The sequence below is a fragment of the Penicillium canariense genome (genome assembly GCF_028826845.1).
Source record: "Penicillium canariense strain IBT 26290 chromosome Unknown utg000002l_segment0_segment0, whole genome shotgun sequence".
Taxonomy (NCBI): domain Eukaryota; kingdom Fungi; phylum Ascomycota; class Eurotiomycetes; order Eurotiales; family Aspergillaceae; genus Penicillium; species Penicillium canariense.
Genome location: NW_026622729.1, coordinates 988,590 through 1,009,856, shown reverse-complemented (window position 1 = coordinate 1,009,856; position 21,267 = coordinate 988,590). Strand labels below are relative to the sequence as shown.

At 55.6% G+C, this 21,267-nt stretch overlaps 9 protein-coding genes across 9 annotated transcripts; 7 read left to right on the top strand and 2 right to left on the bottom strand.

Moving 5' to 3' along the window:
• Positions 1-89: 89 nt before the first annotated feature.
• On the bottom strand, positions 90-2,775 carry N7482_003579 (putative RNAPII degradation factor Def1; the record flags this gene model as incomplete). Its single annotated transcript, XM_056685704.1, has 2 exons — positions 90-2,386; positions 2,484-2,775. The coding sequence occupies 2 exons, from the start codon at positions 2,773-2,775 to the stop codon at positions 90-92; spliced, it is 2,589 nt and encodes an 862-aa protein (XP_056544446.1).
• Positions 2,776-3,401: 626 nt separating this feature from the next.
• N7482_003578 (uncharacterized protein) lies at positions 3,402-4,679 on the top strand (the record flags this gene model as incomplete). The annotated part of the gene is made up of 1 exon (XM_056685703.1): positions 3,402-4,679. The coding sequence occupies one exon, from the start codon at positions 3,402-3,404 to the stop codon at positions 4,677-4,679; it is 1,278 nt and encodes a 425-aa protein (XP_056544445.1).
• Positions 4,680-5,456: 777 nt separating this feature from the next.
• On the top strand, positions 5,457-6,341 carry N7482_003577 (uncharacterized protein; the record flags this gene model as incomplete). The annotated part of the gene is made up of 2 exons (XM_056685702.1): positions 5,457-5,502; positions 5,647-6,341. 2 exons carry the CDS (start codon positions 5,457-5,459, stop codon positions 6,339-6,341), a joined length of 741 nt encoding a protein of 246 aa, XP_056544444.1.
• A 451-nt stretch (positions 6,342-6,792) lies between these two features.
• Positions 6,793-8,353, top strand: lys1 (saccharopine dehydrogenase (NAD+, L-lysine-forming); the record flags this gene model as incomplete). Its single annotated transcript, XM_056685701.1, has 8 exons — positions 6,793-6,853; positions 6,923-7,003; positions 7,068-7,084; positions 7,158-7,601; positions 7,651-7,747; positions 7,805-7,847; positions 7,902-8,003; positions 8,068-8,353. The coding sequence occupies 8 exons, from the start codon at positions 6,793-6,795 to the stop codon at positions 8,351-8,353; spliced, it is 1,131 nt and encodes a 376-aa protein (XP_056544443.1).
• Positions 8,354-9,598: 1,245 nt separating this feature from the next.
• Positions 9,599-11,440, top strand: N7482_003575 (putative ubiquitin C-terminal hydrolase; the record flags this gene model as incomplete). Its single annotated transcript, XM_056685700.1, has 1 exon — positions 9,599-11,440. One exon carries the CDS (start codon positions 9,599-9,601, stop codon positions 11,438-11,440), a length of 1,842 nt encoding a protein of 613 aa, XP_056544442.1.
• An 849-nt stretch (positions 11,441-12,289) lies between these two features.
• Positions 12,290-12,786, top strand: N7482_003574 (uncharacterized protein; the record flags this gene model as incomplete). Its single annotated transcript, XM_056685699.1, has 3 exons — positions 12,290-12,497; positions 12,606-12,657; positions 12,726-12,786. The coding sequence occupies 3 exons, from the start codon at positions 12,290-12,292 to the stop codon at positions 12,784-12,786; spliced, it is 321 nt and encodes a 106-aa protein (XP_056544441.1).
• Positions 12,787-13,556: 770 nt separating this feature from the next.
• N7482_003573 (fructose-bisphosphate aldolase FBA1) lies at positions 13,557-14,828 on the top strand (the record flags this gene model as incomplete). The annotated part of the gene is made up of 3 exons (XM_056685698.1): positions 13,557-13,664; positions 13,767-14,180; positions 14,268-14,828. The coding sequence occupies 3 exons, from the start codon at positions 13,557-13,559 to the stop codon at positions 14,826-14,828; spliced, it is 1,083 nt and encodes a 360-aa protein (XP_056544440.1).
• Positions 14,829-16,117: 1,289 nt separating this feature from the next.
• On the top strand, positions 16,118-19,023 carry N7482_003572 (putative DUF221 domain protein; the record flags this gene model as incomplete). The annotated part of the gene is made up of 2 exons (XM_056685697.1): positions 16,118-16,207; positions 16,258-19,023. The coding sequence occupies 2 exons, from the start codon at positions 16,118-16,120 to the stop codon at positions 19,021-19,023; spliced, it is 2,856 nt and encodes a 951-aa protein (XP_056544439.1).
• An 867-nt stretch (positions 19,024-19,890) lies between these two features.
• Positions 19,891-20,955, bottom strand: N7482_003571 (CCDC174 family protein; the record flags this gene model as incomplete). Its single annotated transcript, XM_056685696.1, has 1 exon — positions 19,891-20,955. The coding sequence occupies one exon, from the start codon at positions 20,953-20,955 to the stop codon at positions 19,891-19,893; it is 1,065 nt and encodes a 354-aa protein (XP_056544438.1).
• Positions 20,956-21,267: the final 312 nt, after the last annotated feature.

The window sequence follows — 21,267 nt, the reverse complement described above, 5'->3', positions numbered from 1 at the left end:
CTCAGATCACCCGCAAATGCAACGCCATATGTGTGTTTGTGAGAGGCGGGGAGAGGAAAAGAATGGAATAGAATATATTCTCTTCAACTTTAGTGGCCGTAGTTGCCACCCCAGCCGCCGCCGCCGCCGCCGCCGCCGCGGCCAGTGTTGCCGTAGTAGTTACCAAAGCCTGCACCGTAGTTACCATAGCCGGTCTGGTGGGTCTGCGAAGCAGCGCCCTGTTGAGCACTAAGGCCGCCAAGACCACCGTACTGGGGGTTCAGGTGGGGGTAGCCGCTGAAGCTCTGCTGGCCCTGCTGGCCTTGAAGTGGGGGGAGGCCGGACTGAGCCTGAGCCTGACCAGGGGTGTTGGTGGCAGAGCCGGGGCGGTTAGCCTGGGCAAGGGACGGGGAGGGACCGCCAGTCTTCGACGCATCGAAGCCCTTGGTCTCCTCGGCAGTCACAGGGGGCTGCTGGGCGACGGGAGGGTTCTGGCCAAAGCCAGCCTGGGACCGTCCGAAGACGTCCGACATGCCGGTACCGAAGGCATTGGAGCCTGCAGCAGTCTGCTGGGTATCGGAAGGCTGGGCGGAGCCAGTGCGGCCGTAAACGGAGTCACGACCAGGCGTGCTCTGGTTGAAGCTACCGGCGGCATTTGCGGGGGAAGATGTGTGCTCGTAGGAGAAACCGTGGGGCTGACCGTACATGCCACCCTTGCCACCACCGTAGGGACCATACTGACTACCATAGCCGTACTGAGAGGTGTGAGGCATGCCGTAGTGCTGCTGCTCGTCATAACGGCGAGCATCATCATAGGGGCGGCCAGAGCGGCCATAGGCGGCACCGGCGTGCTGGCCCATCTGGTTCATGTACGTAGCATAGTGGGGGTTGGAGTAGTAAGGGTAGCCGTAGCCATAGCCGTGGGCACTCTGCTGGCCCGGCATGTGCTGTGCGGCCGGGGTCTGCTGAGTGGCACCAGGCAGGGTCGGGTTGGGCGTGTTGTGGCCACTGTTCGTGGCATCAACGGGGCCGTAGCGGCCGGCAGGCTGGGTGGCGGGAACTTGAGGCTGAGCCTCGGCGGCAGACACGCCAAAGCCAGCGCCTCGGGGGCCAGCGCTGGCATCCTGAGACTGGGCGTAGCTGCCATAATAGTTGTAGGGGAAGCGCTGCTGGTCAACAGCGTAGAAGGGAGAATATTCGCTGCCGGTGGTGGCAGTGGGCTGAGCCGGACCCTGGTTGGCGAACGGCTCTTGGATCTGCGGCTGGGGCTGGCCGACTTGCTGAGTGAAGGGGTCGAAGGGCTTCTGGGTCTCAGAGGAATAGCGGGCAAAGTCGTTGAAGGTGGACTCGGCGGCAGCCTGAGGGACCGGGGGAAGACCAGGGGCTGGGCGAGTCTCGGCAGAGGCCTGGGTCGAAGGGGGGAGGGAGGCACGAGGGGCGACAGGAGAGTGCTGGGGAGGCTGGGCGCGGGTCTCGGCCTCCTCGCGGTTCTCATCAATGTCCACGGCGTCACCGTTCAAGCCCATACTACCAAACTGCACAGCGGCGCGGTCCACAGCGTGGTTGCCGGGCATAACGACAGCCTGCTGTTGCTCCATAACACGACGCTGGAAGCCAGGGGCGCGGCTGCTCTGCTTCAATCCACTACCTGGGAGAGTGCTGGGGGGCGCCCGCGAAGGAGTAGCAGTCGCCGCAGCAGCCGGGTCAAAGGTGCTACCGACGGTGCTGGCAGCGGTTGCAGTAGGTGCAGGAGCGGACACATCAGGGATCTGCTCGAGATTTGTCTCGGTCAAATCATCCTTCAGAGGCTTCACATTCGTCTGGGGAATTGCAGGAATAGGAACTTCGGCAGGTTTGGCAACGGGCGTCTTCTGTGCGGCGGCGGGGACGGGGACAGGTTCGGGGGCCTTCTCCTCAACCACGGGCTCTGCAGCCTTTTCAGGTGCAGGAGCCGGAGCGGCCGTAGGAGGCTTCTTCTGTGGAGCAGGAGGGGGTTTGGCGAAGAGGCTTGCCCATCCCTTCTTTGTGCCTTCGGGGATCACACTGGTCTTGGGCTCGGTCGACTCTGAAGCTGCCACTGCGGGCTCACTGTCAACCTCTTCTCCCACCTGTGTCGCCACGATCTCGGCCGCCGGGGTAGTAGTGGTGGTGGTCGTGGTGGCTGTGGCCTCTGCGGGGATGGTCGCCGTGCGAGATCCGTTCGTAGTTTGGGCTCCTGCCCGGCCGCCGCGACCGGCACGACCCCGGTCTCCACGGGCACGTCCACGGCTCTCGAAACCGCCACGACCGCGGCCTGCGCGAATAGAAGCTGCAGTCGTCTCGGTCGAGGTGCTCTGGACTTCCTTCGCCTTAGGCCGGGTTCGGTCTGTGGTCTTCTTCTTGACCTCTCCCCACTGCGACACATTGCCTAGATTAAAGAAGACCCCGTCAGTAAAACTTGTCTGGAATTAAGGGGTGACTTGAGAGATCCCAAAACCATAAGGGGAGATAAAGGAGACACCGACCTTCGGTAATGCGCTCAATTGCTTCCTCGATCTCGCCGTTGGAGTCCTCAAGTGCGAACACGAGATCCTCGTCCTTCCAGTCGGGGAACAACTCCTTGAGAGTGGGCAGGGCGTCCGAGTATTTCTTCTTCATTTGTCCGATTTCACCCTCCTCGAATGGGGCAGGGTCTGAGCTGTCGGTGTTTGCGGATCTGCTGTTTCCACCACGGCCACCTCTGGAGCTATAGCCACCACGGCCACCCCGGGTGGATACTCTGCCGCGCGCAGACGATCGGCTCTGAACTTCGGACATGTTGTCAAATGGGTGTGTGAGATGAAAGAAGCGGAATAGGGAAGGAGGTCACGATGGTGTCGCAAGGGTTTCGTGGTAGGGAGGAAGGATCTGAACGGGAGAGAATGAGTCGGATGTACCCTCGTAAAAGAGGAACAGCACCAGGACCACAGGCACAGGGGCCAGAAAGAATCCAGAGACACAGGCAGGTAAGAAAAGCGAGATAATTGGGAAGGGGAGGAGGAGGGAAAGGCAGTTGAATGGGGAAGGCAAAAGCTAGGTTCTGATGTGTTGCTCGCAGTCGCAGCTGGTCTTGGCGCTGCCTGGCTTTTTAGCGAGTGGCGCCTATTGGTGCTGTCGCTCTCTCCCCCAGCAAGGCTGGCTCTTCATTTCCCCTCCCGCAACGGGGTAGATCTGGATCGACTGGCTTCTGCTACGTAATCCCTGATACCTTCCTCTATACCACTCATTTTTCTTCACTATCGAGGCCATTCCCCTGTCCTCAACTGGTTCGTGTTTGCTTTGTGTCTCCTCGTCATCCACTTTGGGCACCTCATCTTCCCTCACCGCCCACCCCTCGCGGCGATCTCCCATCAGGACGACCCCCTGTGCGTGCTCACGCCGACCGGCACTCACCAACCCGCGCCATGAAGGGTACGCCGATCTTCCAGTTCAGGCCGTGGCCGAAGATCCATCAGCCGTTGCCTCGGACACCACGAGAGTCCCAGCAACTCCTCAACGCCCTCACCTCGTCGTTCCGACGTCAGCTGGACCGCGCCTACCCGGCTCCGGCTCCCAGTATCTCCAATCCCAATGGCGATCGACAGCCCTTGAATACCGACTCCTCCGCTCATGCAACCGATAAGCACCTGCATAGGATCCTAGAAAACCCTTTGTTTCGCATTGTGCCCTCGAAAGCGAAGACACCCTCTCGTGATCATGCCACCCCATCAAACAGCAATGAATCCCAACACGCGATACAGGAACCTATGATCCTGTTCGACGAGGCTGTTGCCTCTGGATCTGCCACGGCACCATTTATCACAGAGTGCCTCAAATCACAACTGCTTCTTGCCCGAGCCTCCGGTGAGAATGGAGTGCGAGAAGCAATGAAGGCCACTCGGGCGGGCTCGAAGGTGGTCAACTGGTTCTGGGCTTCGGATGGTACTTCCAGGCAGATGCTTTTACAGACGCGGGCCTCGACGGGCTCCCTGACCAAGTTTATGGTTGCGGAGGGGCTGCAGAACACCGTGATGGGATGGCTGAGGATGCTCGGCAGCGGGGATCTTGGGGGCCACAATGGCCGGGTGACCGAAGAAAAAGCTCGCGTGTCCTTCAATCAACTTCTACAGGACTTGCTTGATGCTGAAATTCGCTACGGAGCTGGGCTCGGCTCGGCAATTAAGTACTACCTGCGTGCATGCCATCTGCACTTTTCCTCCGTCGAATCGCAGGGCGATCTGAAGGTCGCCAAATCAATGTTGCTCGCATCGGGCGCTCAACTGGCTCGTATCGTTATGGAGCAAAAACCCTCCGGTGATCAAGTCTCCGTGCATACCTACGAGGAATTCGCTGAGACCATCTCCACTTTGTCCTCGTCCCGGTCCTTATTGTTCTCTTCCGTGGCCCTCTGCCATCCGACTCATCCGGACCCAACACCTTTCATTCATTTTGTGGACAGTCTATCACCAAACAAATTCCAGAGGTGGAATGAGACTCGGCGGGATGCCTTTCTCAAAATTAGTTGTGATGCCCTCCGAACCTTGATTGACCGCGAGAAAATCCGACTTGCGACCAGCCTGGGGCAACAGATTCAACAACTACTCCCAGAGGAGACCGCTACTGCAAGCGTGGAAGGATCTCGCTCTCGCACCTCGGCCGAGGAGGATTATCTCCTGAACCGCTTGGATCTCAATTGGACCTGATGACTTGGCTGTAAACGCCTTTTCTACCAATTTGCCAAAAGTTTTGGCATATCTTCAACCCTTACCATATACGAGAATATCGGGATCTTTCTTGGATCAGGTGCACACCACAGGCAACCGAATTGCCTCACAGCTGGACAACTCCAACCAGCTGTAAATGCCATTGGGTTATTGGTACCAAACTTGTCGCCCTTTCTGATACACCAGGGCTCGGAGCGACGGTCAATACCTGGGGAAAAGAGGGAGGAAAGGGGTTCTATATCCTCGGTGTACAGCGGTGCGATGACGACGTTCGCACCCGGTACTCCGCACTCCGCACTACTCCACCCCGGCTGCGCCATCAGCGTTCATAGTTGGCGCCTCGTCTTGGCATTGCTTACATAGTACTTGATCCTCGAGCCCATACTGAAGCTTCCAGGATTCCTCGCTGCGAGAGAAAATTGGGAATGGAAGAGAACCAGCGATGGGGGTGTTTGTATATGGTTTAGGCCCTTTTCCCGTGGTGCGACAGTCCCCAACTGCGGACGAGGGTTGCAGGGGCGAATCAGCCCAGTTTGCGGATAAATGGGGTTAGCGCCTTCAGCTGCTCTTAGTAAACGTCACCACGCAACCTCATCTAACCCCCCAAAATCAACCGACTTCGTTCCAGCCTCGTTCTTCTCTAGTAAATCACCATTCTAGTGTGAATCGCAGTCGCATCCATCTCGCGATCTCAAATCCCCCGTGAACTCCCCACTTCGCATAGCACGTGTCTCTATCTGACATCATCGATCCACCATGGCCAGCGAAGGCTCTCACGTACAGAGCGCTCCCCAAACTACAGGTACGTTCTATGCAGCCTTGAAGGTGCATTTTCGAGATAATTGGGCTTTTTGGACCTTTTCAGCTCGATCCTTTGATTCCGGATGAGACCACAAGCGCTGCTAAGACTCCTCGTTCTTTAAGGTATATGCTGACTAAGACACAGCACCTGTTGCGCCAGCGCCTCCTGTGGTCAGCGAGCAGCCACAGCCAATTCACAATGTGTTGAACACGACTCAGACAGACAGCGAACCTAACTTGTTCGAGACAAAGGTTGGGGCAGGCACCGAAAACCCAGAAGCCCCCGAGCTGGAGGAGCAAGCCAAGCCCCCAGAGGCTCCGGCTACAACTCACCCGCCAGGCACCTCGGTTGCAGCTTCTGAGCTTGAAGCCCCGGTAGCAGCTCAGAAAGCTCCAGAGCCACCGAAAGAGGAACCAAACCCTGTCACCGAAGCGCCCGAGCCAGTTACGGAAACATCCAAGCCTGTGGCCGAGGCTCCTAAGCCAGTCACGCAGGCGCCAGAGACCGGCAAGAAGCGTGACCTTGACTCCAGGGCTAGCTCGTCTCCAGTTCTCGGAACGCCCCCCGTAGCCAAGCCTATCGCTGAGGAAGCCGACGAGCCCGAGGTCAAGAAGCAGAAGACGGACCAGGCACCTATCAAGGACACCAATGGTACGACCCCTACTACATCTGCTGCTCCTATTGCAACCACCTCCTCTGTCGCTCCTACAGCCGAAGCCAATGAGAAACCTAAAAAGGCCAGCCGTTCCAAGAAAGAGAAGATCAAGGATGCTGTGAAGAAGGTCATCTCGACCGATGGAATTGGCAGCCGCACTCGTAGCCGGACCAAAAATGCCTAGGGTTCAACAGGATTGGAGATATGGTTGCAAATGGGTCATATTCTTGCCCTTATATTTCTACCCGGGGTATGTGACTGCATTGCGATGTGTCTCCGATCTTCAGGATGTGACCAAAAAGCTTGTGACCCAAATCCGAGAAGGTCATATGACGAGTATGACATTTATCAAAAACAATTATTATATAATTACCACGCAGTGGAACGTGTAGTAGGTTGCACAGTACATCGTACAGCCGCCTACTCTCAAGACCACAGAAGCCAGAATCGCGTTCAGAACAATTTGCCCTACATTACCCGGCAGCGTCAGGCCGAGCCGATCGTCGGGCGCTGACTCATTTTGCCTCGGAACGGAACAACCGGCCCCGCTATCAGAGAGTGTGTCATTGGCAATAGAACATAATTTCAATCATTGCGATCTTTTCCATATACTCCCAATCTCTCACACATTCACAATGGCTGGACAGAAGATTTGGCTGCGCGCTGAGACTAAGCCCGCCGAGGCTCGGTCTGCTCGTAAGTGCCGCTGCCCCCTCCCCCACATTGGTCCAATGGCGTTGTTGACTCACAGGTTGCGATTGGCAGTGACCCCGACCACCTGCAAAGCATTGATGGATGCCGGGTATGAGGTGACTGTCGAGCGCTCTACCCAGCGTATTTTTGATGGTTTGTATTCCCCTCTCCTTGTTGGAAACGGCGCAATGGACAACGGACTAACAACCTTTGACAGATGACGAGTTCGCCCAGGTTTGCCCGCCTTCGCCCTTCTACCTCCTTCTACATGATCGCAGAGACACCTAACTTGTGTCAACGGCTATAGATTGGTGCTCCTCTCGTCGAAGAGGGCTCGTGGGTCAAAGATGCTCCCAAGGACGCAGTTGTCCTGGGTCTCAAGGAGCTGCCCGAGGATGACTTCCCGCTGGAGCACGTCCACGTTACTTTCGCCCACTGCTACAAGCAGCAGGGTGGCTGGGAGAAGGTTCTTAGCCGTTGGCCTCGTGGCAAGGGTCTTCTGCTGGACTTGGAGTTCCTCACTGACGAGGTTGGCCGCCGTGTTGCGGCGTTCGGTTTCTCGGCCGGTTATGCTGGCTCCGCATTGGCTATCAAGACTTGGGCTTGGCAATTGACTCACCCCGAGGGTGAGGTCCTCCCCGGTGAGACCCCTTATGCCAACCAGGACCTGCTTATTGCGTCGGTGAAGGAGAGCGTTGAGGCCGGTAAGAAAGTGGCCGGTCACTACCCCAGGATTCTTGTCATTGGATCGGTAAGTGTCTCCCTCGCTGAGTGATGAGTCTATACTAACGATTGTACAGCTTGGACGCTGTGGTAAGGGTGCTGTCCAGCTCGCCAAGGACGTTGGAATCCCCGATTCCAACATTATACAGTGGGATATGGCGGAGACCAAGAAGGGTTCGTTATTGCAATGGGCGAAAACAAAGAGGAATGGTTGACTAACCCCTGCACCAGGTGGCCCCTTCACTGAAATTGTTGAGAGTGACATTTTCGTCAAGTGAGTCCTCCATAATCATGAAGCTTGCCGCAGGGACTAATCATTTATCCACAGCTGCATTTACCTGAGCTCTCCTATTCCTCCATTTGTGAACGTTGAGACCCTGTCTGCCTCCAACCGGGCTCTGTCCGTTGTTTGCGACGTCAGCGCTGACACGTAAGTGATTTCTACGGTCTTGTGCACCTCCCACGGCAACCTAACGGGGATATTTCCACATCAGTACCAACCCCCACAACCCCATTCCGATCTACGACATCACCACCACCTTTGATAAGCCTACCGTGCCCGTCAAGCTGCCCGCTAGCACCCAGGGCCCGCCTCTCAGCGTGATCAGCATCGACCACCTGCCCTCTCTGCTTCCTCGCGAGAGCTCTGAGCAGTTCAGCGCAGCCCTTCTGCCTAGCCTTCTCCAGCTGAAGGACCGCAGCACTGCCCGTGTGTGGGCTCAGGCTGAGGACCTGTTCAATGAGAAGGTTGCTACTCTACCCGAGTCGCTGCGCCCTTAAGCTTGTCGCAGTCGTAATCGGGAATAGATATGAAGAGATATGACTTGATGGCACATTGATAGAATCCGGATTGAACTGGAAGCAGGGAATGTCATAAAAGTCTTTGAAGTCCATAGAGATCTTTCGGAAATGCCATGCATGCTGCCTAGCTCCAGGTAAACCCTCAGACCAGGTCACCACTATTTCGTGTTGAGGGATTGCGTATCTCAAGGCATTTTATGGAGTAATTGTAGTTCCCATCGTCTTCGTAAGGTTGATGTTGTCAATGCCCTTGGCTAGTGGGTGTGGTATTCGGTTGTTTTTGGATTGGCCCTCCGGGGAGCTCCGAGAAGCGGTACACGACCACCCGCAAAATTAGCTAAGAACAGGCTACCTAGTCGGAATCGACATTCAATGCCAGCAAGCATTGCGTCTCATCAGAGCATCTCCATCTGCTCTTCTGACTGATGTTTCCCCCGACGGTTCGTTCTGTGCGGTGTGGTGGGAACCCCAAGCTAATCATGTTGCTAGGGAGAGCCTACAGCAATGGGGTATATCACGAGATACACAGCCGAAGCAACGGGGGGACGACGTCTCCGGCAATCCCACCGCCACGTCCTCTACGCATCCCAGGCCACTCGACGCTATCGTTCAGATTCGATATCATTCTCCTCTGACGCCAATGCGGGGTCCTCATCTATAACGGACATCCGGAGGATCCGTCGCGGGGAGATGACTAAATGCAACGGCGGCTTGGCCAAAGACATGCCTTGGCCACCATTGGGCGGGGTGAAACCAATTCCAAAGATCATGAATAGCGCAGCCTGGAAGAACGGGCTCCAAGTGCGTCTTTGCGTCCTCGTCAACAGGCTCGCTGACTTGACCGGGTCGGAGTTTGCCCCGTTTGGTCCTTGGCTTGCTACCCACCGCAGCGCCCTTCGGTTGGGTTCAGATTGAATGCCCCGTCTCTTTCTCCGCATGAACCCTTCGGTCCACTCTCGCCTCCCCCCTCTGCCCCGGCCAAACCCGCTCCATCCTGCATAATTCTTCACGCCTCTTTTGGGTAAACGGGGATTTCGCAGCAAAGTTCCGGTATATAGTGGCTGCACCTCTTCACCCTCACTTCGGATCCTAGGCGCGTTTCCCGCCACCGTTACAACCAGTCCGAGGATGGGGCGCTGAAGTTGCTGAGCTGATTTTCCTCGGAATCACCACCTTACCACGAACCGTCATCTCCTCCCTCCACCTCCGCTTGCAGAGACACCAATGCAAGAAAAGCCGAGCACGGTGGCCGCCTATGCGGCTGGGGCCTCGCTCGCCGCGGTCGCTCTGTTTTATGTTTTCGGTCCCAACTACACTATCGATGGAGACGAGTCCAGCGACAGCAACCGCAAAAAGAGCATTGTGGGCTTGTCAAACCTGGCCAATGACTGCTTCATCAATTCGGTGCTGCAGGCCCTAGCAGGTCTGGGAGACCTCCGAGTGTACCTGATCCGCGAGCTCCATCGGCGCGAACTGAATGGACCAGAGATCTACAACGCGGTGCCGAGCCCGGATGAACTCTCGCGCGCGGAGCGGCCGGACAAATTGCGGGAATTGCAGCAGGGAATAATAACACGGGCATTGAAGGAGATGCTGGACCAGTTGAACGAGCGCCCGATTTATAAGAAGACCATTACGGCGCACGGGTTCATTCAAGCCCTGGAGTTCGCGTTCCGTACGCGCATCAGTCGCAACCAGCAAGACGCGCAGGAGTTTCTCCAGATTGTTCTGGAACGGCTCTGCGACGAGTACCACGCTGGAGTTCGCGCCCGGCAGCGCGCACTGGGCCCCATTGCCACGCCTGCTGGTTCTGGCGCGGTGGTGCCTGAGGCCAGCGCGGCCGAGAATGCGGCCGAGGTTGAGGTGCGAATCGATGATGGAACCCCCAATGGTTTACCTGCCATTATCGATAACAAGCTGAAGGAGATTGACACTGAAGCCGGGTTTCCGTTCGAGGGCAAGCTGGAATCGCAGATTGTGTGCCAGCATTGCCACTATCAATATAAGCCAAACCAAACCGCCTTTGTCAACATCACACTTCAGGTGCCACAGAAGAGCTCCACTACACTCAATTCATGCTTCGATGGCCTTTTGAAAACCGAGTATATCGACGATTTCCGATGTGATCGGTGCCGTTTGCAACATGCCGTGGATCTCAAGACGCAGGAGAAATCCAGAGCGGAGTCAAAAAGTGAAAAGGAACGATTCGACCTCGAAATTGCACGCATTCGGGAGGCATTGGAGACGGACCCCGAGAGTGAGCTGGAAGGAATTGTGATGCCACCATCAGAACTTTCCCCGAAGCGAAAGATTGCGCGGCACATGCGCATCGTATCCTTCCCAAAAGTTATTGCGATTCACCTCTCCCGGTCGATCTATGACCGCAACAGCTCCACTAAGAATGCGGCGAAGGTATCATTTCCGGAACAGCTGCCTCTGGGAGGGATCTTGAATCAGAAATGGTACAAGCTGCTGGCGATTGTCTGTCATAAGGGCAGTCACCACAGTGGTCACTATGAATCTTTCCGTCGCAATCATCTCTATGCTCCATTTTCGACGCCCGAGGCCTTCAGTTCCTACGCACAGAGCCGGGTTGCTAGCGAGAATCCCTCGGCGGCTCCGAGTCCGCGACTGGCTGCGCGTAGTATCCCCGATGGCGATATAGGAGGAGAAAGCGGCAGCATATCAGCGACGACCTCGTCCACCTCCCTATCAACTGTATCTCCGGGAGCCTCGCAGCTCACGCCTCCCATGCCACGTCCCGCGACCTCCAGCTCGCGATCCTCGACGCCTCAGCCAACTTCTGGCTCGGAAGGCAACAACAGCCCAACTCTCGAGCAAGGGTGGTTCAGCACATCGTCTGCCCCGCGCCCATCGCGGACTATCCCTCGGTCGTCAGGCGATATCCCCTCAGGGGTTAGTTCGCGGCTGCGACGCCGGCGCAAGCCCAATGATCGCTGGTGGCGGATTTCGGATGAGAAAGTTAAAGAATGCAAAACCTCGGACGTGCTGGGCATGCAAAAGGAGGTGTACCTTCTGTTTTACGAGAGGGAGCGGGCGGATTAAGTCTTGCGGCTGGCATTGGGCGGCTATGAGGCTTCGCCCTTTCCATTTTCCTTTGCCATTATCCCGGTCTGATTTCTTTTCTTTTCTCTTACTGTAGATGACCATGTCAAGTATATAAAACCACGTCTATTGAGTGCATTGGGCGGGAGGGCGAACAAGAGATGTGCTGTGAAGCGATATGTTGATAGCCGGCCTAGGGTGTGTGCATCTCCGGGACTTGAACTTCCCTACCCATGGCGATTAGAATAAGCAACTAGAATCCAGCTGGGAAATGGGAACCCTGGTGTGCGCTCGTGCACCACAATACGCAGGATTCACAACAACTGTTGCCCCACGGCCTGATGTCAGAGCAACCCGGTTGATCAGGAAAAGTGACGCAGATCCCGAACCCACCAGAGCGGGCTGAATAGAGGGCGAGGAGCCTATGTACGAAGAGCCAGGTTATAACTCCGTACACACTAGGCAGATCTCGCCTATGCGCTTGCCTCACAACCCTTCTAATCGCTGCCTCGCAGGGTTGGTCTCAGTCACCCAAAAGATGATGACTCCGGTCGTAACACGATTTGGGTGGCAAATTTGTAATAGCACACGAACAAAGATACATGAACACCTGCCTATACCTTCTCCAAGGTGCATAGTCTTTCAAGCATAGTATAGGACCAAGGAAACCAAGGTAATATAGCGCCAGCAGAGGTAGACTTGTGCGATTTCAGGAAGAACATGGAACTCAACACCCTGGAATTTCCCGACAAAGTAAGATTACTCCTTGTTAATAATCTCTGCAATCTACGGTACCCATATGAACCTTTCCACGTAATTGCCTATAGTCTACTCCGTACAATCTTGCAAATGGGGTCTGTGCTATTCAATCCCAGGGCCCCCACCCCCTCCATTTTTAAAAAGGACGATCCGACCTTAAACCAAGGACCTTTGACCACGGCGTACTATCAGCCGTGTGGTGGCGAAGTCTATGGCAAGGTTCTAGATGGGATTCAGTTGGCGATTCAGGGCATACCCAACGAGAACTCCTCGGCATATGGAGACCCTGTACAGTATGGTAGACGTACAGTCTACGACCGTGAAAGGACAAAGCAGTAGTCGGTAGGTAGGATGCTACCGCCGCGTGGAGGAGGGCCCACAGCTCATCCCGTTACATCTTCCACAGAAAGGGACGAGAAGATGAGCAAGATCAAGGGGACTGTGATTCGCGGGACGGGGTAAGTGATAGCTACTCGACTGGTTCTGCAGACGTCCGGGACTGTATACCACCACGTGACTGGGGAAGGCGGATGACGGACCAAAAGGCCTGGGAGCTCGACCGGGACCTTGACTACGGCAATGGGTGAACACTTCCGCTACCCTTAACGATGGCCCCCGGTTCGGGCGGAGGGACATGGGTCATAGTCGGGCCCTAACTTGTCAAATGGAATGCCCCATTTCAAACACGCCCGTGTTGGAGCGAAGCAAGGCGAAGCACGGCGAATTGGCCTCGGATTCCTCGGTTCCCCGCCGGCCGACGAACAAATTACGGAGAGGACGGAAGGATCGTGGATTAATTATTTTCAGCGCGTTTGTAACTCGGAATTGGTGCTTCGGGAGGTCTCGAGCTGCCAAGCGGGCGGCCGAGCTGCAGCTCGCCCCGGAACCCCTTGCCTCTGTAATTACTAGCGGTTGGTGTATCTGGCGGTCCAGAAGGAGCGTAGGATACCCCGCCAACGGAGCTCTGGCGATGTTCGCCGTGGCCCAGGCCGAGCATCGGGCTATCACGGGGAGTTCCGGGAGGGGAGCGACCGTCCCCTACATATAAGCTGGGACCGGCACATTAGATCATCGCCTAACCTTAGCAACTTCCCTCTGGCCTGAAATCATTGTGACCTCAGTCCGTTTCACTGGGCAGCTCCACCCGCACCGGTGAGTGCCTCACCGATGACGATTCTGCCCCTCCAAAACTTGCCCCTCCTATTTGCGGCTATTTAACTCTGCCCGCTTTCGTCGCCCGGTAAAGCGATTGCTTTTATAGCTGAGACCATTGGACTGACCCTTTTCTTCCCTTTCCCTCTCCCCAGGTCTATCACCATCGTTTCCTGTTTCAACCCATATCATTACCATCATCATCATGGGTGTCCTTGAGAAGCTGAGCCGCAAGTCCGGCGTCATCGTCGGTGACGACGTTCTCCGTCTCTTCGAGTACGCTCAGGAGAAGCAGTTTGCCATCCCCGCCATCGTAAGTTGATGCCCTGGATAATTCACCCCCTCTTCCCCCCCCTCCCCTTCCCCTGCCTCCCCCGCCCGGCAATGAAGACCTCAACAAGCTCACCATGCCTAGAACGTCACCTCCTCCTCCACCGTCGTCGCTGCCCTTGAGGCCGCTCGCGACCAGAAGTGCCCCATCGCCCTGCAGGTTTCCCAGGGTGGTGCCGCTTTCTTCGCTGGCAAGGGTGTCAGCAACGATGGCCAGAAGGCCTCCATTGCCGGCGCCATCGCCGCTGCTCACTACATCCGCGCCATTGCCCCCACTTACGGCATCCCCGTGGTCCTCCACACCGACCACTGCGCCAAGAAGCTCCTGCCCTGGCTCGATGGCATGCTCGATGAGGACGAGCGCTACTTCAAGCTCCACGGCGAGCCCCTCTTCTCCAGCCACATGATCGATCTGTCGGAGGAGCCCGTGGACTACAACATCTCCACCACCGCCGCCTACTTGAAGCGCGCCGCCCCCATGAAGCAGTGGCTCGAGATGGTACGTCTCATGTCTTCCCCCACCTTGGGCCTCCTGGCTCGGTGGCCCTTTTCTCGTGGGAATTCCTAGTGCTAACGCATCCGACAGGAGATCGGTATCACCGGTGGTGAGGAGGACGGCGTCAACAACGAGGACGTTGACAACAACTCCCTGTACACCCAGCCCGAGGACATCCTGGCCATCCACAACGCTCTGGCCCCCATCTCCCCCTACTTCTCCATTGCCGCTGGCTTCGGCAACGTGCACGGTGTGTACAAGCCCGGCAATGTCCGCCTGCACCCTGAGCTGCTCTCCAAGCACCAAGCCTACGTCAAGGAGAAGACCGGCTCGTCCAAGGACAAGCCCGTCTTCTTTGTCTTCCACGGTGGCTCCGGCTCCTCCAAGGAGGAGTACAAGGAGGCCATTAGCTACGGTGTCGTCAAGGTCAACGTCGACACTGACATGCAGTACGCCTACCTGGCCGGTGTTCGTGACTACGTCCTTGGCAAGAAGGATTACCTCATGACCATGGTCGGCAACCCCGACGGCGAGGACAAGCCCAACAAGAAGTACTTCGACCCCCGCGTGTGGGTCCGTGAGGGTGAGAAGACCATGAGCAAGCGCACCCAGGTTGCGCTTGAGGACTTCAACACCTCCAACAACCTGTAAAAAGGGGAGTTTCCTGCAGAAACGCACCATTGTTGGCTGGAAGGAGGCGATAGTCTTACTACCTGTGAAATCATTTATGGTGCCGAAAAATGGCGCGCGCCCGGGGATGTCGGCGTACCGGCTGTATGTAGCGATGTATTTCGACACGCTGTAATGAAATGAAATGTCCATATCACGGTCTTCGAACCGTCGGGAATCTGAAATCTATATTATCCTTCGAAAGCGTGCCGACGGAAGGTGTTTTGAAGGGACATGGGAAGGCATGAGGATACAGTGTCCCGCTATCGCCCTGCATTAGTTGGAACTCTAGGTTAACGCCGCGACGAGAATGGAGGCCATATGACTTCATCAGGAGGGGCAACGGCCGGGGGTGTTGTGACCTGCGTAGCTGTGTGGCGACGTGCCTGAGTGCCTGAGTGCCTGAGTGCCTGAGCGATCGAGGAATTGTCTTGAGCCCACCAGCAACAGCACGTAACTTGACGTAGTTGAGCCCTCTGCCGCTTATGTCGGTTGGACACCTCAAACCCAAGGCCATTAAATTCATTGGTGGCATTCTGGGAAATTAGAGGCACCGCACTTCTCAATTCCTCGTCAACTCCTCCATTGTTTCCTCTCGTGGAGTCCACTTATCCTCCACTTTGTCCACTCGCTCCACCTCTGTCCACCGTGTGTCAGCGTGACCCTGGGATGCTTGTTCCAAGGTTCCAGATGTTCCAGACTTCTCCCCAACGGGGCGCCTGATTGGACCGCTGAGAGCTAACCCAGTGCCCGTCTGCCAATAACGCGGTTGGGAATGGGTCTAGGAGGGGTATCAAACGTGTCGACCACGCCACCAGGTACATACTCTGCTGGGGAACACAGTGTTGACGCGCGATCACGGCTGGAGCCCGGCGACCACTGCTACGGCCATTGTTGGCGACCGGGGTGACATCGGTTTTTTCTTTCTTAGTGGCCGTGGATCAGCGTGGCCACCCTATCGCTATTGACTATCGATCACTTTGCCCGTCTAATCCTTCTAATAATAACCAGACTAAGCCAGTCTGGACCCCCTGGAACCCACTTTTCTTTCATTGCTGGGCTTGCTTGTCTCACATGTCCGTTGATCGTCCTCATTTTTCAGAGATCACACTAGTCTACTCTCGTTCGTTTCGTTCGTTGCGCTCGTTTTCTTCGCTTTTGTCCCTCCTTCCCCCCCGATCTGCGTGTCTGTCCCTTGACCTCATCTCAACTCTGTCAACATTCATGTCGATTTGTCATTCGTTTCTTCCGTGATCGCTCGGCTGGACACGATGGATCTGCGCCAGAGCCTACGGCTCCGCGATGACACGTCCGGGACCGATAAGTTCCTCTCGCTGATTTCGGATCCCTTTCACGCCGAGGTAGGTTGGATAATCACAGAGGATTGGACTCTACTGATCCCCGGGCAAAGTTCCAAGTTAGCGCTGTTTGGGCCTCGCTGGGCACCTCCATCGGCATCTCCCTCATCCTCGCCGTCCTCTTCTCCCTCTTCCGACCCCGTCACTCGCTCGTCTATGCGCCGAAGGTGAAGCATGCGGATCATAAACATGCTCCGCCCCCGGTGGGCAAGGGCTTCTTCTCTTGGATTAAGCCTGTCATCAACACTCGTGAGCCACAGCTCATCGAGACCGTCGGGCTGGACGCCGCGATCTTCCTACGCTTCACCAAAATGTGTCGCAACATTTTCATCCTGTTTAGCATCATCGGATGTCTGATCATGATTCCGGTCAATATTACGCAGAGCAATACTGCTTACTCGAGCGCACTGACGACGTTCAGCAAGATGACTCCGCTCTCCGTATTCAACCAGACCGCCATTTGGAGTCAGGTCGTGTGCGCCTGGTGCTTTGATATCATCCTCGCTTTCTTTTTGTGGAGAAACTACAAGGCGGTTCGGAATCTGCGACGGCAGTACTTCCAGAGCTCTGAATACCAGCGGAGTCTACACGCACGAACCTTGATGGTAACCGATATTCCTCCGTCCGACCGCTCCGACGAAGGCATTCTGCGGATCACGGATGAGGTCAATCCTACCGCAGCCCTCCCTCGGGCCGCTATTGGCCGCAATGTACGTGACTTGCCCATCATCATCAAGGAGCACGAGGAGAATGTCCGGCAGTTGGAGTCTGTCCTCGCCAAGTATCTCAAACGCCCCGATCATTTGCCTTCGAAACGGCCCACCATGCGCCCGCCTCGAAGCCAGCGAAGCAAGCACCCCAACGGCAGAGTGGACGCGATCGACTACCTGACGGTGCGCATCCGCGTGCTGGAGGAAGAAATCAAGCACGGACGGGCGTCAATTGATCGCCGCAATGCGATGCCGTATGGATTTGCTAGCTGGGAAAATATTGAGCATGCGCATGCTGTGGCATGGTCTGTTCGCAAGAAGCACCCGAAGGGCACCACTGTCGTGCTTGCACCTCGGCCGAGTGATCTCATTTGGGAGAACCTGCCTCTGTCTAAGCAGGCGCGCAAGTGGAAGCGGTTTCTCAACATCATCTGGGTCACCGCTCTGACTCTTGTCTGGATTGTTCCTAACGCTCTTATCGCGGTCTTCTTGTCCAACTTAAGTAACCTGGGCCTGGTTTGGCGGAAGTTTCAGACCTCACTCTCGGCTAACCCCAATGTCTGGGCCGCTGTCCAGGGTATCGCTTCTCCGGCAATCACCTCGCTCGTCTATCTGGTGCTGCCAATTATCTTCCGACGCCTCGCGATCCAGAGTGGTAGCAAGACGAAGACTTCCCGGGAGCGACATGTCCTGGGTCAATTGTATGCGTTCTTCATATTCAACAATCTGATCGTCTTCTCGCTTTTCTCGGCTGCATGGACCTTCGTCTCTGCCGTGATTGACAAGAGCAAGGAAGACGAGGACGCCTGGCAGGCTATTGTCGACAGCCAGCTATATGACAAGCTGATGAGTGCTTTGTGCAATGTTTCACCGTTCTGGGTCACTTATCTCCTGCAGCGCAACTTGGGCGCGACGATCGACCTTGTGCAGATGATCAGTTTGGCGTGGGTCTGGTTCGCCAAGACTTTTCTATCACCTACACCTCGTCAGTCGATCGAGTGGACTGCGCCGCCATCTTTCGACTACGCCAGCTACTACAACTACTTCCTCTTCTACGCGACTGTTGCATTTTGCTTCGCCACCCTTCAGCCTATTGTGCTACCGGTAACTGCGTTGTACTTCGGCGTCGATGCTATGCTGAAGAAATACTTGCTCATGTACGTGTTTGTGACCAAGAACGAGTCTGCCGGTGCTTTCTGGCGTGTTCTATTCAACCGTCTTGTTTTCGCCAGCATTCTTGCCAATGTCATAGTTGCGCTTGTCGCCAAGGTCCGGGGTACCTGGACCATGGTATTCTGCATTATGCCACTGCCGTTCTTGATGTTGGGCTTCAAGTTCTACTGCATGAGGACGTTCGACTCCGACATCGAGTACTACAACCGCGACAACCTCACCGATGCTGAGGCTATCGGTGCATCCAAAACTGGCAGGAAGGCTGGAGACCGCCTCAACTCCAAGTTCGGCCACCCAGCCCTCTACAAGCCGCTCACGACCCCCATGGTCCACGCCAAGGCCGCCGAAGCCCTCAGGAAGATCTACCAGGGCCGTCTCGACCACGGTGATATGGAGAATGAATACTCCGACATTGCCCTGAATCCCATGCTGGCCTCCCAACCGGGCAAGGCCGAGCCCGCTCCTTTCGAGGTTGTCCCGGAGAACCACTTGGATTTCTCGTACTTCAAGGACCGTGCCGACTTCCGCGACGAGTTCGGCGGCGGCATCTATGGCAGGCCAGAGGACCTGATGACCGAACGCTCTCAGACACCACGCAGTCACCTCGGTGGCGAATGGTCTCCCAGCTCCTCCCGCGCCTCCTCGCCCGCACCCTCTCTCCCGGCTATGTCGGGACTGAAGATGCACGAGGGTTACCAGGATCCCGAGCAAGGGCACATTCACCCAGCCTTCCGTGTCCCACTTTCACGGGGCGACAGCGGCAATGGTGTCTACCCGCCCGACGAAATCGAAACTCGCCTCCTCAGCCACGCACAAGCACCCGCTCAAACAGGTATGAACCCACTCGACCGCTGGCGAACCGGTGGCTACGGACCTGTCCACCAGGACGAAGATCCTCACCAGACCTCGTACGAAGCATACCGTGGGTCGCGGTAGAGGTCTACCGATCTACGATGATATCCTGTCGTTTCTCTTTCGGTGAAATCTATCTGTTTGTGCATATATCTGTCTCTTTACTGTCTCGTTTATTTTGGCGATCATTTTCTTTGTAGGCGATGGATGGCTGGTTGATGTCGGGAGAGGCCCATCTACATGCGGCTATTAGATACGAGATCACGATTTTTCTTTTGGCATTTTTAATCCTTCGCATTAAGCGGGATTTGTGAATATAGTGATATACTCAAGTGTACAAAAATTTACTTCTATCCATTCATTTCTTCCATATATTCTGATTTGATAGTAGAACCGGATACTACGTTAGAAAAGTTGTTTGCCCTCCAATTGTCCTATCTTTGTTATCGTCTATTCTGTAAACATCGTTGCCCAAACCACTCATCGTCCCTTCCATATCGTCTCTGTACCGACCCCAAAATCAGACTCAAAGAAGAAGCAGAAGGGAAAGGCGGTGGGGCGGGGAGCCATCGAAGAAAGGATGGCAGGATCTTTTCTAGGACCCCGGGCTATCCCACATTGATATCTCCGGTACTATATACGAGCTGCTTCTAACATCCCCACGCTACGGGACTATCAGCCAGACTAGGCTAATGAAAGAAACACAAGGCCAATCTTCCAGTTTTGCTCGCAAGTCCGACCAAAGACGCAGTTGCCCATGCCGGAGAGCAAGCCGTCTAACGCTGTGGACACTGTAGCGTATTGCTTAATTCCCGAGAAAGAAAGAATCGGAAAATTGTAAGTTTTCATTAGAAAATGATATAGAGCTTGGTCCATTGTACCGAGTATGGGCTGAGCAAGAAAATGAATAAGGGTATCGTTAAATGTACACAAATAATGCAAGCAATCTCATCACCCGTCGACCGATATCCCCGCATGTGGAATATCCAAATCAACCAAGAATTGCTCCGCAAGTCTCTTACTGCGCAGCTCCTGAATTTGTTTTCGTCGATCTGCAAGAGCAGCTTGTCGCTGCACCGCTCTGGCCGCCACTTTTTCTCGCTGCTGCGTCGTCTCCTCGCGAGCCTTCGTCAGCTCCTCCATTTGCTTCTGCCTCTCCTCTTCGTCACGTGAAAAGGCATAGAAGCCCGTTCCACGATTGCGCACCTCGGCGTCCGCGTCGTAGTGTACATGTTCCGGTTCAGGTGATAGGTCTCGCCGGGCTGCAAGGCGGGCCATCTGTGCCGCAATATTCACGTCTGGATTGAACGCTTCGGCTTGTATTGCCTCGCCATAGATCAGATTGTCTGGTCGCGAGGGTCGCCAACGTTCCTCTGTGGCTCGACCCCGATTCTCCTCTTCCTCTTTGGTGAGGGCAGCCTGAGCGGCTTCGGCCCTGGTGCCATGTCGAGTCCGACCAAACTCGTCTTCATAGGAGACGATGGACGCACTGTCGTCGTCCTCCTCTTCCTCCTCGGAACCATCCTTCTTCTTGCGCTGCTCAGCTGCCCATTTTGTATCGAAATCGACCAGTCCCCCCTTCTCCTTGCGTCGTAGCTGCGCTAGGTAGTCATGCCCTCCATCTTCGTCGCTACTGTCTCCCGTAAGGTGCACCCCTTTCTTCATGTCGTCGTACATGCGCACCTTCTTCGCCATCCGGTACTTGGATCGGTTCAGTGTGGCGTCATCGATCGCCCCGATGTCATGGCTGCGCTTGTGTACTTGTGAGACATGGTGGTCATCCTCTTGGAGATCGGCAGCGGCACGCTTCTCTGTGCCTTTGTTTTGCCTCGCGAAAAGGTCGCTTTTGGAGGCATTGGTTGGTCGTGAGCGGCCATGAGAGGCGGGGCCGGAGCCCTGGGCGATGAGGGAGGATAGTTGGCTTGTGAAAGCGAGGTTGGATGATGAGGTAATTTCCTGGTTTTTGGAGGATTTAGCACGGGGCTTTCCATACAGTGAGGACTGTTCGGAGGCCATGATGCAGCGCATACAGCTCCGCAAAAAAAAGGTTGGAAGGACGATGATGTTAAAAGGTCCAGACGAGACCTCGATAACAACTAGCGATAACGATAACCAGGTTAACAGGAACTTAGCCTGATTATCAAGGTGCAAATAGCTGACTCACCTGCTGACTTAGCGCGTGCCCCGCAGGCCCCGCGAGGTGACAAGCTCAAGGACCTTGACTCTCAATTCCTTTTGTTCTCTTATTACTGGCGAAGAAATTGTCGTTTGTCCAGCATTGTTAAACCTTGCGCAGTTCCCTATACCATTGGTTGTGAATATCCCCCA